The 16,020-nt window shown below is 52.5% G+C and overlaps 1 protein-coding gene across 3 annotated transcripts; it reads left to right on the forward strand.

Annotated features, from left to right (window-relative positions):
- The first annotated feature begins 11,472 nt into the window (after positions 1–11,472).
- Positions 11,473–15,120, forward strand: REX1BD (required for excision 1-B domain containing). 3 transcript variants are annotated; one of them, XM_055236506.2, is made up of 5 exons: positions 11,473–11,670; positions 11,765–11,847; positions 12,182–12,452; positions 13,607–13,686; positions 14,891–15,120. In XM_055236506.2, exons 1-5 carry the CDS (start codon positions 11,572–11,574, stop codon positions 14,961–14,963), a joined length of 606 nt encoding a protein of 201 aa, XP_055092481.1. In that variant the 5' UTR covers positions 11,473–11,571; the 3' UTR covers positions 14,964–15,120. The 3 variants fall into 3 exon arrangements, with proteins under 3 accessions (XP_055092481.1, XP_055092482.1, XP_055092483.1); XM_055236507.2 differs by having other exon boundaries at positions 11,475–11,670; positions 12,230–12,452; XM_055236508.2 differs by having other exon boundaries at positions 11,480–11,670; positions 12,248–12,452.
- Positions 15,121–16,020: the final 900 nt, after the last annotated feature.

The raw sequence follows: 16,020 nt of genomic DNA on the forward strand, positions 1-16,020 counted from the left end.
TAAGGGATGCGCTAGAACCAGTGTCCACTGGAATGACTAGGGGTGCGGGCATCCCTATGCTTTCCTTTTAGATGGGAGATGTTCCCTCCAAAGCGAAGTTGCCCGTGAGGTGTATTCTCAATAACTGGGACCAATTTGATCCCCAGACATTGAAGAAGTGGTTCATATTTTTCTGCAGCACTGCCTGGCCACAATATTCTCTTCCAGGAGAACGATGGCCACCTGAGGGAAGTATAAACTATAATACCATCCTGCAACTAGATCTGTTCTGTAAACAAGAAGGCAAGTGGAGTGAGGTACCATGTGTTCAGACCTTTTTCTCATTAAGGGATAACCCATGATTGTGTAAGACATGTAACCTGCACCCCACAGGGAGTCCTCAAAGTCTACCCCCATACCCAGGCCTCCCCACGGCTCCTCCTACTAATGCTGAACCCTCTCTGGCCTCTACAGCCCAAAAGGGAACAACTAAAAGAGACTTCAAAGAGCCAAGAGACCCCATTGGCCCCTGGCTATGTCCTCTTCAGGCTGTAGGAGGGGAATTTGGCCCAACCCGAGTACATGTTCCCTTTTCCCTCTCTGATTTAAAGCAAATTAAGGCAGACTTAACGAAAGTTCTCAGATGACCCCAATAGATACATAGATGTCCTACAGGGTCTGGGACAATCTTTTGACCTTTCCTGGAGAGATGTCATGTTATTGCTTGATCAGACCTAACCCGTAATGAGAAGAATGCTGCTTTAACAGCAGCCCGAGAGTTTGGGGATACCTGGTACCTCAGTTAAGTAAGTGATAGAATGACATCAGAAGTGAGCGGTTTCCTACTGGCCAGCAAGCAGTCCCCAGTATGGATCCCCACTGGGACCCTGACTCGGATCATGGGGACTGGAGTCACAAACATTTACTGACCTGTATCCTAGAAGGGTTAAGGAGAACTAGGAAAAAGCCCATGAACTATTCAATGATGTCTACTATAACCCAAGGGAAGGAAGAAAACCCTACTGCCTTCCTCAAAAGGCTGAGGGAGGCTTTGAGAAAGTATACTCCCCTGTCACCAGATTCCCTCGAAGGCCAGTTAATTTTAAAGGACACATTTATTACTCAGTCAGTTGCAGACATTAGGAAAAAGCTCCAAAAGTTAGCCTTGGGCCCCGAGCAAAATTTGGAGGCATCATTAAACCTGGCAACCTCAGTGTTCTATAACAGGGACCAAGAGGAACAGGCCAAAAAGGAAAAGCAGGATAAGAGAAAGGCCACAGCTTTAGTCATGCCCTCAGACAAACAAACCTTGGCGGTTCAGAGAGGAGAAAAAATGGAGCAGGCCAATCGCCCAGCAGGGCTTGTTATCAGTGCAGTTTACAAGGACACTTTTTAAAAAAAGATTGTCCAACAAGAAATAAGCCCCCCCTCTCACCCATGTCCATTATGCCTGGGTGATCACTGGAAGGCACACTGTCCCAGAGGACGAAGGTTCTCTGGGCCAGAAGTCCCCAACCAGATGATCCAGCAACAGGAGGGTGCCCGGGACAAGCACTAGCTTGTGTCATCACCCTCACAGAGCCCCGGGTAAGTTTGACCATCCAGGAAATTGACTTTCTCCTGGACACTGGCGCGGCCTTCTCAGTTCTACTGTCCTGCCCTGGATGGCTGTCCTCAAGGTCTGTTACCATCCAAGGGATCCTGGGACAACCTGTAACCAGGTATTTCTCCCACCCCCTTAGCTGTAACTGGGAAACCTTAATTTTCTCACATGCCTTTCTCATCATGCCCGAGAATCCCACACCCTTACTGAGGAGGGGCATATTAGGTAAATCAGGAGCTATCATCTGTATGAATACAGGGAAGAAACCACCTATCTGTTGTCCCCTACTTGAGGAAGGAATCAACCCTGAGGTTTGGGCATTAGAAGGACAATTTGGAGGGGCAAAGAACGCCTGTCCAGTCCAAATCAAACTAAAAGACCCCACCTCTTTCCCTTACCAAAGATAATACTCCCTAAGACCTGAAGCTCAAAAGGGATTACAAGGTATTGTTAAAAATTTAAAAGCCCAAGGTCTAGTAAGAAGTTGTAACAGCCCCTGTAACACCCCAATTCTAGGGGTACAAAAACCAAATGGTCAATGGAGGTTGGTGCAGGACTTCAGGCTCATAAATGAGGCCATAATTCCTTTATACCCAGCTGTACCCAACCCTTATAGATTACTCTCTCAAATACCAGAAGCAGCAGAGTGGTTTACAGTCCTGAATCTTAAAGATGCCTTTTTCTGTATCCCTCTACACCCTGACTCTCAATTCCTATTTGCCTTTGAGGATCCCTCAGATCAAACATCTCAGATCAAACATCTCAAGACTGGACAGTCTTGCCCCAAGGATTCAGAGATAGCCCTCACCTGTTTGGCCAAGCATTGGCCCAAGATTTAAGTCACTTCTTGCACCCAAGTACCCTAATTCTTCAATATATGGATGACTGACTTCTCCTGTTCAGAGACCCTGTGCCATCAGGCTACCCAAGACTTTTTTTTTTTTTTTTTTTTTTTTGAGACAGAGTCTTGCACTGTTGCCCAGGCTGGAGTGCAGTGGCGCGATCTTGGCTCACTGCAAGCTCTGCCTCCTGGGTTCATGCCATTCTCCTGCCTCAGCCTCCCGAGTAGCTGGGACTACAGGTGCCTACCACCATGCCCGGCTAATTTTTTGTACTTTTAGTAGAGACAAGGTTTCACTGTTAGCCAAGATGGTCTCAATCTCCTGACCTCCAAGATGGTCTCAATCTCCTGATCTTGTGATCCACCCGCCTCGGCCTCCCAAAGTGCTGGGATTACATTTGAGCCCAAGACCTTTTAAACTTTCTAGCTGATCGAGGTTACAAAGTATCTAAATCAAAGGCCCAGCTTTGTTTATAGCAGGTCAAATACCTAGGGTTGGTTTTGGCTAAAGGAACCAGGGCCCTCAGCAAAGAACCTATCCAGTCTGTACTGGCTTATCCTCACCCTAAGACATTGCGAGCGTTTCTTGGAATAACCGGCTTTTGCCAACTGTGGATCCCCAGATACGGCGAAATGGCCAGGCCACTTTACACTCTAATTAAGGAGACCCAAAAAGCTAATACCCATTCGATAGAATGGGGACCAGAGGCAGAGGCAGGCTTCAGAACCCTCAAACAGGCCCTAACACAAGTTTTGGGTCTACCTACGGGACAAAATTTCTCTTTGTATGTCACAGAAAGAATGGGAATAGTTCTTGGAGTCCTTACCCCGACTCGAGGGACTACCATATGGCCAGTAGCATATTTGAGTAAAGAAATTGATGTGGTAGCAAAGGGTTGGCCTCACTGTCTACAGGTGGTAGCTGCAGTGGCCATTTTAGTATCAGAGGCCGTCAAAATAATACAAGGGAGAGACCTCACTGTATGGACTACTCACGATGTCAACGGCATACTAACTGCTAAAAGGAGGTTTGTGGCTGTCATACAATCGCCTACTTAAGTACCAGGCCTTATTACTTGAGGGACCAGTGCTTCGAATGCGCACCTGTGCAGCTCTTAACCTGGCTAACTTTCTCCCAGAAAATGAAGGAGCAATAGAACATGACTGTCAACAGGTCATAGCCCAAACTTATGCTGCCCAGGAGGATCTTTTAGAGGTCCCCTTAACCAACCCTGACCTCAACCTATATACTGATGGAAGTTCATTTGTAGAAAAGGGATTACAAAGGGCAAGATATGCCATAGGTTAGTGATAAAGCAGTAGTTGAAAGTGGGCCCCTTCCCCCAGGGACCAGCACCCAGTTAGCAGAACTAGTGGCGCTTACCCGAACTTTAGAGCTGGAAAAGGGAAAAAGTATAAATGTATATACAGAGAGCAAATTTGCTTATCTAGTTCTACATGCCCATGCTGCCATATGGAAAAAAGGGAGTTCCTAACTTCCGGAGGAACACCCATTAAATACCATGAAGAAATTATGAAATTATTACAGGCAGTGCAGAAACCCAAGGAAGTGGTAGTGGCCTTGCACTGCCGAGGCCATCAGAAAGGCGAAGGAAAGGAGGCAAAAGGAAATCGCCGGGCAGACGCTGAGGCCAAAGTTGCCGCAAGATGGGACCTCCCATTAGAAACCCCTATGGCGGGACCCTTGGTATGGGATAACCCCTTCAGGAGGCCAGGCCCCAGTATTCCCCTGCAGAAACGGAATGGGGACTTTCACGGGGACATAGTTTTCTCCCCTCGGGATGGCTAGCTACTGGGGAGGGAAAGGTGCCCATACCTGCAGCTAATCAATGGAAAATACATAAACCCTTCACCAAACATTCCATAGGGGTATTGAGAATACCCATCAACTGGAATACACTCGACTCGCTGCAGACTCCCTGCGTCCGGCTCCCGTCCTGGCCTGCGGGCTGCCCGGGATTGCCGGCGCGCGCCACCACCCCTCCCTGGTTTTTCTCCTTTGGCTGGAGGCGCAGTTTCGCCGTGTCGGCCAGGCTGGTCTCCAGCTCCTGACCTCGAGTGGTCTGCCCGCTTCGGCCTCCTGAGGTGCTGGGACTGCAGACAGAGTCTCGCTCACTCAGTGCTCGGTGTTGCCCGGGCTGGAGTGAGGTGGCGTGGTCTTGGCTCGCTGCAGCCTCCGCCTCCCAGCCACCTGCCTTGGCCTCCCAGGGTGCTGGGATTACAGCCTCTGCCCGGCCGCCGCCCCGTCTGGGAGGTGGGGAGCGTCTCTGCCTGGCCGCCCAGTCTGGGAAGAAGTGAGGAGCGCCTCTGCCCAGCCGCCCATCGTCTGGGATGTGAGGAGCGCCTCTGCCCGGCCGCCCATCGTCTGGGATGTGAGGAGCGCCTCGCCCGGCAGCCGTCTGGGAAGAAGTGAGGAACGCCTCGCCTGGCCGCCCATCGTCTGGGATGTGAGGAGCGTCTCTGCCCAGCCGCCCCGTCTGGGATGTGAGGAGCGCCTCTGCCCGGCTGCCCCGTCTGGGAGGTCTACCACAGAGGCCAGAAGCAATGTGGGGGCTGGACGTGGTGGCTCACGCCTGTAGTCCCGGTACTCTGGGAGGCCGAGGCGGGTTGATCACTTGAGGCTAGGAGTTCGAGACCAGCCTGGCCAACATGGCGAAACATATGAAAAATACAACAGACAAACCAACCAACCAACCCAGCGACAACAAAACAGGTCTACCCTGGAGTCATACTCTAATTTTTTCTATTTTCCTCCTTTCTGATCCTTTACCCCACTTTCTTTTTCTTCCTCTTCCTTCTCCTTCTTCTTTGTCAAATAGAAGATTGAGTTATTATCATTGATCTATACAAAGTCCCTCTCTCATTTATTTTCTTTAATTCCCACCCCCCATTTCTATTCCCCATCTTCCCATGTGCAACCTTCCTAATATGTTTGATATGCATCTTTTTGTTTGTATGTACTTTTAGAAAATGTTTATTGTTTTGTGTGCAAAAAAAAAATTAATAAAAATAAAAAAAATAAAAAAAGAGAATACCCATCAAATGGTCAAATCTCTGTTCACTGGATGAGACCTCCTTAAAACTATCCAGCAGACAGTCAAGGCCTCCGAAGTGTGCCAAAGAAATAACCCCTTGGTCCATCGCCAAGCCCCTCATAGAGAACAAAGGACAGAGTACTACCCTGGAGAGGACTGGCAGTTAGATTTCACTCATATGCCTAAGTCACGGGGACTTCAATACTTACTAGTCTGTGTTGATACCTTCACGAACTGGGTTGAAGCCTTCCCCTGTAAGACAGAAAAGGCCCAGGAGGTAATCAAAGCCCTGGTCCATGAAATAATTCCTAGGTTTGGACTTCCCCATAGTTTACAAAGTGATAATGGCCCGGCTTTCAGAGCCACAGTGACTCAGGGAATTTCCAAGGCGCTAGGGATACAATATCACCTTCATTGGCCGGGCGCGGTGGCTCACGTCTGTAATCCCAGCACTTTGGGAGGCCGAGGCGGGTGGATCACGAGGTCAGGAGATCGAGACCATCCTGGCTAACACGGTGAAACCCCGTCTCTACTAAAAATACAAAAAATTTAGCTGGGTGTAGTGGTGGGCGCCTGTAGTCCCAGCTACTCGGAGAGGCTGAGGCAGGAGAATGGCGTGAACCCAGGAGGTGGAGCTTGCAGAGAGCTGAGATTGCACCACTGCACTCCAGCCTGGGTGACAGAGCGAGACTCCGTTTCAAAAAAAAAAAAAAAAAAAAATCACCATTGCGCCTAGGGGCCACAATCCTCAGGGAAAGTCGAGAAGATGAATCGAACACTCAAAAGGCACTCAAAGAAATTAACACAAGAAACTCACCTCCCATGGAAACTCACCCTCTTGCCCACAGCATTATTAAGGATCCTAAATTCTCCCCACAAGATAGGACTCAGTCCTTATGAAATGCTGTATGGACGGCCTTTTCTCACAAACAACCTCTTACTTGACTGAGAAACTGCCAACTTGGTCAAGGACATAACTTCTTTGGCTAGGTACCAGCAAATCCTAAAGACATTACCCGAGGGATGCCACCAAGAAAAGGGAAAAGCATTGTTCCATCCCGGGGATCTAGTATTAGTCAAGTCCCTCCCCTCTACCTCCCCATCCCTAGATCTATCGTGGGAAGGACCATATTTGGTTATCCTCTCCACTCCAACTGCAGTCAAGGTGATTGGAGTGGAGTCTTGGATCCATCACACCTGAATCAAACCTTGGATGCAGCCTGAAAAACCCGCAGAATCATTAGCTCGGGAATCTAAGAGTCAGCCAGACAAACCTTCTTACACCTGCGAGCCATTGGAAGACCTACATATCCTCTTTCAGAAGGAAAAACCACAGGAAATTAATCAGTGCTCATAAGTTCTACCTCAGTTCTTGTTTTAAAAACAGAATGTACTTTAACATCCTAGCTTTCCTTGCCTTTGCCCAAGTCTTAACCTTTTCCTGCTCAACGTCTTCCCCTAACCTTGAGGGAATTATTATTATTATTATTATTTTATTATTTTTTTTTGAGACAGAGTCTCACTCTGTCGCCCAGGCTGGAGTGCAGTGGCGTGATCTCGGCTCACTGCAAGCTCCGCCTTTCCGATTCACGCCATTCTCCTGCCTCAGCCTCCCAAGTAGCTGGGACTACAGGCGCCCGCCAGCACGCCCGGCTAATTTTTTGTATTTTTAGTAGAGACGGGGTTTCACCGTGGTCTCGATCTCCTGACTTCGTGATCCACCCACCTCGGCCTCCCAAAGTGCTGGGATTACAGGCATGAGCCACCGCGCCCGGCCTACCTTGAGGGAATTATAAACATGTCCTCCAGGTTTTTATTTGAAGCACATCCCAGCCAGAGTAACTCATCCTGTTGGGTTTGCATGAACCCTAATTCCCCCTTATATACAGTAGTTCCGGCCCCCCTCAACATATGGGTGAAAAGCTCTGAGGCCTCATACATAGCTAACACTTCTAAGGGTCCAGGATTTTTTCATCCTAGTGATAGGTCCAATTTCCCTGACAGGGCTCAAGCAGCCTTAAAGGCAGCCGCCGCCATTCTCCAACAATTCGCTATATCAGCTGTCCCAATCATAGGTTCTGTGGGCACAATAACCTCCTTCTCTTCACCTCCACTCCTTTGTATCTCCCGTCAAGTGTTCCCAGGATCACAAGGTGTGGGACACGTGGGTGGCTGCAACTATAGCTTGCCTTGGATATAGAGTTCAAACATTCTAATTCCTACCGTACCACTACTGGCACCCCCGTGTTTTGTGGAAATAAACATGAGCTCCTTGGAAACCCTATTTCAGTCACCTATCCCTTAAGATTTACCAACCCAAGCCAGATAATTCCCCCACCCACCAGAGGCCAAAACAACAAGCAATTACTGCTCGGGCAGACTTCCCTTTGCCCAGGATATTCCCCTTCTGGGACTTTGTTCCTCTCTTACAGGCGAAGGGTTAAAAAAAAAACCCCGTTGCTTCCTGCTTCCTGTCCGTGGAGCGCGAGTTTTTCTTTTTTTCTTTTTTTTGGAGATGGAGTCTCGCTCTGTCACCCAGGCTGGAGTGCAGTGGCGGGATCTCGGCTCACTGCAAGCTCCGCCTCCCGGGTTCACGTCATTCTCCTGCCTCAGCCTCTCCGAGTAGCTGGGACTACAGGCGCCCGTCACTACGCCCGGCTAATTTTTTGTATTTTTAGTAGAGAGGGGGTTTCACCGTGGTCTCTATCTCCTGACCTCGTGATCCGCCCGCCTCGGCCTCCCAAAGTGCTGGGATTACAAGCGTGAGCCACGGCGCCCGGCCTCTTTTTTCTTTGAGACGGAGTCTCACTCTGTAACCCAGGCTGCAGTGCAGTGGCGCGATCTCCCTCACTGCAAGCTCCGCCTCCCAGGTTTGCACCATTCTCCTGCCTCAGCCTCCCGAGTAGCTGGGACCACAGGCGCCTGCCACCACACCTGGCTAATTTTTTGTATTTTTAGTAGAGATGGAGTTTCACCGCGTTAGCCAGGATGGTCTTGCTCTCCTGACGTCGTGATCCGCCCGCCTCAGCCTCCCAAAGTGCTGGGATTACAGGCGTGAGCCACCGCGCCCAGCCAAGAGTTTTTCTTAATGCAGCTAGCCACTGGTTTGCCTTACAGGAACCCCATAATACGTCCTTGGCAAATTCTATTCAGCTCCAACTGCTAGGAGTGGCCCGTTTGTCCTGAACCCTCAAATCATGGGAATGAGAAATGAATTTAGACCGACCACAGCCCTTATGAGATTTTCAGCTACAGGGGTGTATAGAACCCTGATAAGGAGTTTTCTTTGTGTGGAAGATCCTTCTATATTTGCCTCCCCACCAACTGGACAGGAACTTGTACTTTAGCCTACATAGTACCTCCTGTGACTTATTCCTTTTCAGAAGAGGCAGTAGCTGTGCCCATTCATGCTAGCTTCAGCCAAGAGCAATTTCACTACTTCCTCTATTGGCTGGTTTAGGATTTACTACCACCTAGGTACTGGAACCGCTGGACTCACAGCGTCCTTAACACTCTCTAAAGAGCTAAGAGAAAGCAGGCCGGGTGTGGTGGCTCACGCTTGTAATCCCAGCACTTTGGGAGGCCGAGGTGGGCGGATCACGAGGTCAGGAGATCAAGACCACGGTGAAACCCCATCTCTACTAGGGATACAAAAAAATTAGCTGGGCGTGGTGGCGGGTGCCTGTAGTCCTAGCTACTAGGAGAGGCTGAGGCAGGAGAACGGTGTGAACCCGGCAGGCGGAGCTTGCAGTGAGCCGAGATTGCGCCACTGCACTCCAGGCTGGGTGACAGAGCGAGACTCTGTCTCAAAAAAAAAAAAAAAAAAAAAAGAACTAAGAGAAAAACTAGATGAAATCTCTCTCCAACTTACTCAAATCCAGCACCAAATAGACTCATTAGCAGCCGTGGTTCTCCAGAACCAGTGAGCACTAGATCTCCGATCTCCTCACTGCTGAAAGGGGAGGAACATGCCTTTTTCTGAACGAGGAATGTTGTTTTTATGTCAATAAATCAGGCATAGTGAGAGATGGAATTAAATGACTTCAGGATAGAGCCAGCAGACTACACGGTGGGACAACCGAAGCTACCTCAGGGTTCTCACAGCGTGTTCTCCCCTGCTTCTTCCATTTTTAGGTCACTTCCTTATGATTATTCTAGGAGTAACCTTTGGCCCATGTCTTTTCAATTCCTTCATCCTTTCACTTCTTCCCAATAGAACCAATGAAACTAGAAATGTTACTGCAGATGGAACCTCAGATGACTTCAACCAGCACCTATTATCAAGGACCCCTAAACCAGCCTGCCCACACATACCCGGATGTTGACACCCAAACCACCTCTCACGAGGAAACCTCAGCTACAGGACCCCTTCCACGCCCCTATTCAGCAGGAAGCAATTAGAGTGGTCATCGTCCCACACCCCAACAGCAGTTGGGCTCTCCTGTTGAGAGAGGGTACTGAGGGATGGAGTTGGCAGGATTTACTGGGCAGGTCTGGGGACTTTCACAAAAGACCCCTGTGACTCAGGGTTTTGAGTTCTTAACCAATTGAGTGAAGGATTCAGAATTAACCACTCCAGGCCAGGTGCGGGGCCTCACGCCTGTAATCCCAGCACTTTGGGAGGCCGAGGCGGGCGGATCACGAGGTCAGGAGATTGAGACCATCCTGGCTAACACAGTGAAACCCCGTCTCTACTAAAAATACAAAAAGTTAGCCGGGTGTGGTGGCGGGTGCCTGTGGTCCCAGCTACTGGGGAGGCTGAGGCAGGAGAATGGTGTGAACCTGGGAGGTGGAGCTTGCAGTGAGCCAAGATTGCGCCACTGTACTCCAGCCTGGGCGACAGAGCGAGACTCTGTCTCACTAAAATAAAAGAAGAAAAAAAAATTAACCACTCCAGAGGAGGATTGAAAAAAGAACCACTCTCAATGGACAAAAAGAAAGAGGAGGGGTAACACAGGGATATGAGCCCTAGCCACCGGAGCCAGCAACGGCAACCCTTCCGGGTCCCCTTCCAGCACGTGGAAGCTTTCCTTTGGCTTTGTTCAATAAACTGCCCTGCTGCTCACTCTCCTAGTCCGTGGACTCTTTTTGAGCTGTAACACTCACCGCGAAGGTCCACAGCTTCATTCTTCAAAGTTAGCGAGACCATGAACCCATGGGCAGGAAAAACTCCCAACTCATTAACAGCCTAGTCCTTTCCCCGTTAAAGGCTGGTGTCTGTCACCCCATACCTGAGCTGGTCCCTCTTCACTAAGTCAGGCTACCAGCATCTTCCTGCTCCTCCGGCTGGGCCCCTGGAGGAGGAAGCTTTCCAAAGCTCAGTCTAGCCCATGTATGCCTCCAGCAGGAAGCTCCAAGGCCTCCTCTGTACTTTGAGGTCGTTCTGGCCCCTGCTATGCCCCAGGCTCAGGGCTATTACACAAGACGCCCAATTCAACTCGGTGGGCTGTTGACACCGTCCCTGTCACTGAATCTTGTCTTCACCCCTGTGATTCTCTGAAGAGCCAGTGAATCTCTGTTAATGTCAGTGGAGTTCCAGCCACTGCACTTTTTTTGAGGCAGACTCACTGTGGCTCCGGCTGGAGTGCAGTGGCATGGTCATAGCTCATGGCAGCCCCCAACTCCCGGGCTCATGCAATCCCCCCACCTCAGTCTCCCGAGTAGCTGGGACTGTAGGCGGGAGCCACCATGTCGGGCTAATTGGTTTTTCTGTAGAGATCGGGCCTCCCTAGGTTGCCCAGGCTTACTTAACACTCTTGAACGTCAAAACCCACGCTCAATACCCGCTTCACGTGGAAGTCGGTGTTGAGATGCAAGCATAGGAACGAACTCAAGGCTAACAGCTGTTCTGTATTCAGAGCCGCACATTCAAGGAAAAACACGATCGGAGGCGGGCCCTGGACGGGAACAAGAAGGGTGGGTGGAGGATGGTGGGCTTGCCTGGGCGGCTCGCGGTCTTGGCTCCCCTTTTTTCCTCGGGGTCTTCTGGCTGGCCGGCTGCAGGGTAGGGGGTCCGTGGACCTCCCGGCCTGTAGGGGGCGTCGGGCGCAGCGGAAGGGCCTGCTCCGGAGCCTGGCCAGGGCTGCGCAGTCATGATCACCGAGACCGCGGCGGAGCCCACGGTCCCTGCAGTGCCTGCTGCTGAAGAGGCCACCGAAGCTCGGGGACGCGAGGGGCCGGCGTGGCCCTGGGTGAGCCCAGGCCCAAGCGGGAACGGGCGCGGGGCGGGCGGCGCAGACCCAGGGGCGCCGGCTTCATGCCCCAGCCGTGCCCCCTGTCCCGCAGAAAGACGCCCCGATCCGGACGCTGGTACAGCGCATCCACCAGCTGCAGGCTGAGCGCGCGCAGGGCTTCCGTCGACTGGAGGAGTGAGTGGGGCGCGGAGGGGCTCAGGGTTCAGTCCCCCGCCCGCTCCGGGCGTGGGCGTGCTCTCGGCGGGCGTGCCTGGAGGAGGAGCTGGGTCCTCGCGCGGCTGCAGAGTCAGATGGGGCGGGGATTTCGGGGCACCGGGACCTCACCTTCACGAGAAAGGCCCCACAGCACGTCCCCACTACCCGACGACTCACTGCTCGTGGCTTCTCTCTCCTCCCCAAGAGCAGGGGTGGGCCTGTCTCGCGTTCCCCTGCGGGAGTCAGGAAGCGTCCTTCCTACCTACCAGTCCTCCCCTCTGGGGTCCGGGGACACTTCCTGGGGGCCTTTCAGGTGGTTGGCGCTGGTGCAGGGCATGAGAGCCTGGGGGCTCGGCCTCAGGGTCCCCACCTGCCGCAGAGGCCACCGCCAGTACCTGCGCAGCGGCCCTGAGTACGACTTCGCGCGCTACCGGAGCACAGTGCACGAGGTGACCCAGGCCTTCGCTGCCGCCTCGCGGGAGGTGCTGGCGGTGGAAGCAGAGCTGGGCGGGCCTCGCAGGCAGCCGCTGCTCGCCGGCCACGTGCGCAGCCTGCAGGAGCTGGAGCAGACGCGGCTGGGCATGGTGAGGCCACCACCCCTTCCCCGCCGTGTTTCTAGGACCCTGGCCGGTTCCTCTCGTGGCGCACCCCTGGTTGGGGGGTGGTCCCAGTATCCCATACACAGACTTCACCCCTTCCTGTCCCACCCTAATCCTCTATTAAGGCTTCACTTGGGGTTTCTCGGATCTTGCCCTCTGCTGTTCATCCCCAATTTTTTTCCAAGTTTTGCCCTTATTCCCAGAGCACTCCCACTTTCTCCCAGCTCCGCCTAAATGCTATTCCAAGATGCCCAGATCCCGCCCCAACAATGCTCCACCCACTTTGGTTGTTCTGCGTCTAGGGTCCCACCCTCAACCTCCCGTAGATACAGGCAAGGGGGGGTCCCAGGCCACGCCTCCGTATTATTCCTCCATCACAGCGTTAGTTCTTTGCCTGTTTCTCTTTTGCGATCCGCCTACTCGGCCCTGCAACCGCGTGTGACTGGAATTCCTAGGCCACGCCCCCCATAAGCGACCCGTCTCAGCCTCTTTTTGGCCTTTTTCTCTCTCTCTCTCTTTTTTTTTTTTTCCCCAAGACAGGGTCTTGCTTTGTCATTAGGCTAGAGTGCAATGGCGCGATCTCGGCTAACTACAACCTCTGCCTCCCAGGTTCAGGCGATTCTCCTGCCTCAGCCTCCTGAGTAGCTGGGATTACAGGCGTAATTTTTGTATTTTGTATTTTTTTTAGTAGAGACGGGGTTTTGCCATATGGGCAAGGCTGGTCTGGAACTCCTGGTCTCAAGCGACCCGCCCTCCTCTGCTTCCCGAAGTGCTGGGATTTCAGGCGTGAGCCACCGCATCCAGGCTTTTCGGCCTACTTTTATCCTGGGTCCCTGTCTCTGCGCCATGAGGCGCAACCTAACCCACCCCTACCGCCATGCCCGGCTAAGACGTCACTGTTGTTCCCAGGCCACGCCCACATCACGCTCAGCACTGCCTCTGGCCTGCCCGCTGTCTCCCTTCTGAGAGAGCCTCTCTAAACTGAACTTCGGACTCTTCCTACACAAAGCACTGCCCCTCGTGGTTCTACCCGGGCACTGCCTTTCTGGGTGCCACTATCTTTTCCTGAACATCCTTGGAGGGCAGGGGGTGGGTTCTGCTCGTGGAGACATCCTTCGTGTTGTTCATTCCCCAACCAGGTGGCCCTGCTGCAGCTGATGGAGACGCCAGAGCTGGCGGGGCAGGAGGACGCTGTACGGATGCACCAGCTGAAAATGAAGTGAGCGCTGCTGCCCAAGCCGCCTGGCTATGCTCGATTTGCACCAGGGTTGGCATGGTCAGACCCTGCCAGCAAAGGAACCCTCTGCCAGTGTACAATGGTGTTCTCACCTGGTGGCCCTCAGATGTACACTTCCCCAGAGGGCACAGCCGTGAAACTTCACATCAATTTCGCTGTGCATTGCTGGGACACTGCTGTATACCTCGACACATGCCAGTCCTGCACACGTGGCTGTCCGTGGAGCTTGGACATGCCCCACTGAGCACAAACCTTCAGATGCCTGTCCTCAGCCCCCAAGCACACACACTCATGTACACACACATTTGACAGAGTCACACTTCATAACCTCCTGATGCTACACATCCCACCAAGATGGCCTTTTCTTTTCCTTTTTTCTGAGACAGAGTCTCACTCTGTCGCCAGGCTGGAGTGCAGTGGCGCGATCTCAGCTCACTGCAACCTCCGTCTCCCGGGTTCAAGTGATTCCCCTGCCTCAGCCTCCTGAGTAGCTGGGACTACAGGCGTGTGCCACCATGCCCAGCTAATTTTTTGTATTTTAGTAGAGACGGGTTTCACCATGTTGGCCAGGATGGTCTCGATCTCCTGACCTCGTGATCCGCCCGCCTCAGCCTCCCAAAGTGCTGGGATTACAGGCATAAGCCAGCAGGCCTGGTCCTTTATTTTCTTTTCTTTTTTCTTTCTTTTTTTTGAGACAGAGTCTTGCTCTGTCACCCAGGCTGGAGTGCAGTGGCGCAATCTTGGCTTACCGTAACCTCTGCCTCCTGGGTTCAAGTGATTCTTCTGCCTCAGCCTCCCAAGTAGCTTGGATTACAGATGCCCACCACCATGGCTGGCTAATTCTTGTATTTTTAGTAGAGACGGGGATTCGCCATGTGGGCCAGGCTGGTTTTGAACTCCTGACCTCAGGTGATCTGCCTGCCTCGGCTTCCCAAAGTGCTGGATTACAGGCGTGAGCCACCATGCCCAGCCCAGATGGCCTTTTCTCTCAGCCCACTGTGACCTATGGGGCCACCTCTTCTCCCTAGCACCTAAGTGGTCCCTCTTGCTGCTAGTGCTGCCTGGAGGTTTGGCGGCGGGCAGGAGGGCCTGGGGCTCACCACAGCCACGGCCCTCTTGCAGCTTCGCGGCAGCAGCTAATTCGCCCCATCTGGGTTTTATTTATAGTTCCCATCCGCTCTTGTAGGGTAATTAAAACCATGGAGGCGATCAGCGAAGTTCTCCAGGACCTCAGGTTTGATGCGGAATCTGCCGAGTGATGGCGGCTCCCCAGGGATGCGCCGAGGGAGATGGGAAATGGGGCGGATGGCGCCCAGCCCAGCGCTAACCGCCAGCTGGCTGGGGTCACGCCCCACTGCGCTGCTGACCTTCCTGCTGTTCGAGACACCTCCCACAATAAAGAGCTCTTCCTCTGTAGCCGCTCTGCCATCTCTGCATACAAGGGTGCTGCAGCCAGTGTGCCTGGGGAGGGGGTCCCCACAGGGCCATGGATTGTGGGTAGAAGGCTCCCACCCTCCCTAGAAACTCTGAGGTTTTTTTGCTTGAGACAGGGTCTTGCTCTGTCACCCAGACTGGAGTGCAGTGGCGAGATCATGGCTCACTGCAGCCTCGACTTTCCCGGGCTCAAGCAGTCCTCCTGCCTCAGCCTCCCAAGTAGCTGAGACTACAGGCACATGCCACCACGAGCCCAGTTTTTTTTTTTTTTTTTTTTTGAGATGGAGTTACGCTCTTTTCGCCCAGGCTGGAGTACAATGGTACAATCTCGGCTCACTGCAACCTGCACCTCCTGGGTTCAAGTGATTCGCCTGCCTCAGCCTCCTGAGTAGTTGGGATTACAGATATGCACCACCATGCCCAGCTAATTTTGTATTTTTAGTAGAGACGGGGTTTCTCCATGTTGGTCAGGCTGGTCTCGAACTCCCGACCTCATTTGGTCCACCCGCGTCAGCCTCCCAAAGTGCTGGGATTACAGGCGTGAGCCACTGCGCCCAGCCAACTTTTTGCTTTTAGTAGAGATGAGGTCTCCCTTTGTTGCCCAGGCTGGTCTCCAACTCCTGGCCTCAAGCAGTGCTCCCAGCTTGGCCTACTAAACTTCTGGGATTACAGGCATGAGCCTTCGTGGCCAGCCAGCTCAGGTATTTTGAATCACATTCTCCAAGGAGTTCAGAATCAGACCTTGCAAATACTGGACAGTCTGAAGTCCTGGGAGGTGAAAATTCTAATCTCAAATGGTCATTAAGACGCCTCACATTCCCCTCAAATCTCACAGCCCCCACCCCAGGCCAGGCAGGCCCCAAACTCATCTTCACAATCACA

The sequence above is a fragment of the Symphalangus syndactylus genome, chromosome 13 (genome assembly GCF_028878055.3).
Source record: "Symphalangus syndactylus isolate Jambi chromosome 13, NHGRI_mSymSyn1-v2.1_pri, whole genome shotgun sequence".
NCBI classification, from domain to species: Eukaryota; Metazoa; Chordata; class Mammalia; order Primates; family Hylobatidae; genus Symphalangus; species Symphalangus syndactylus.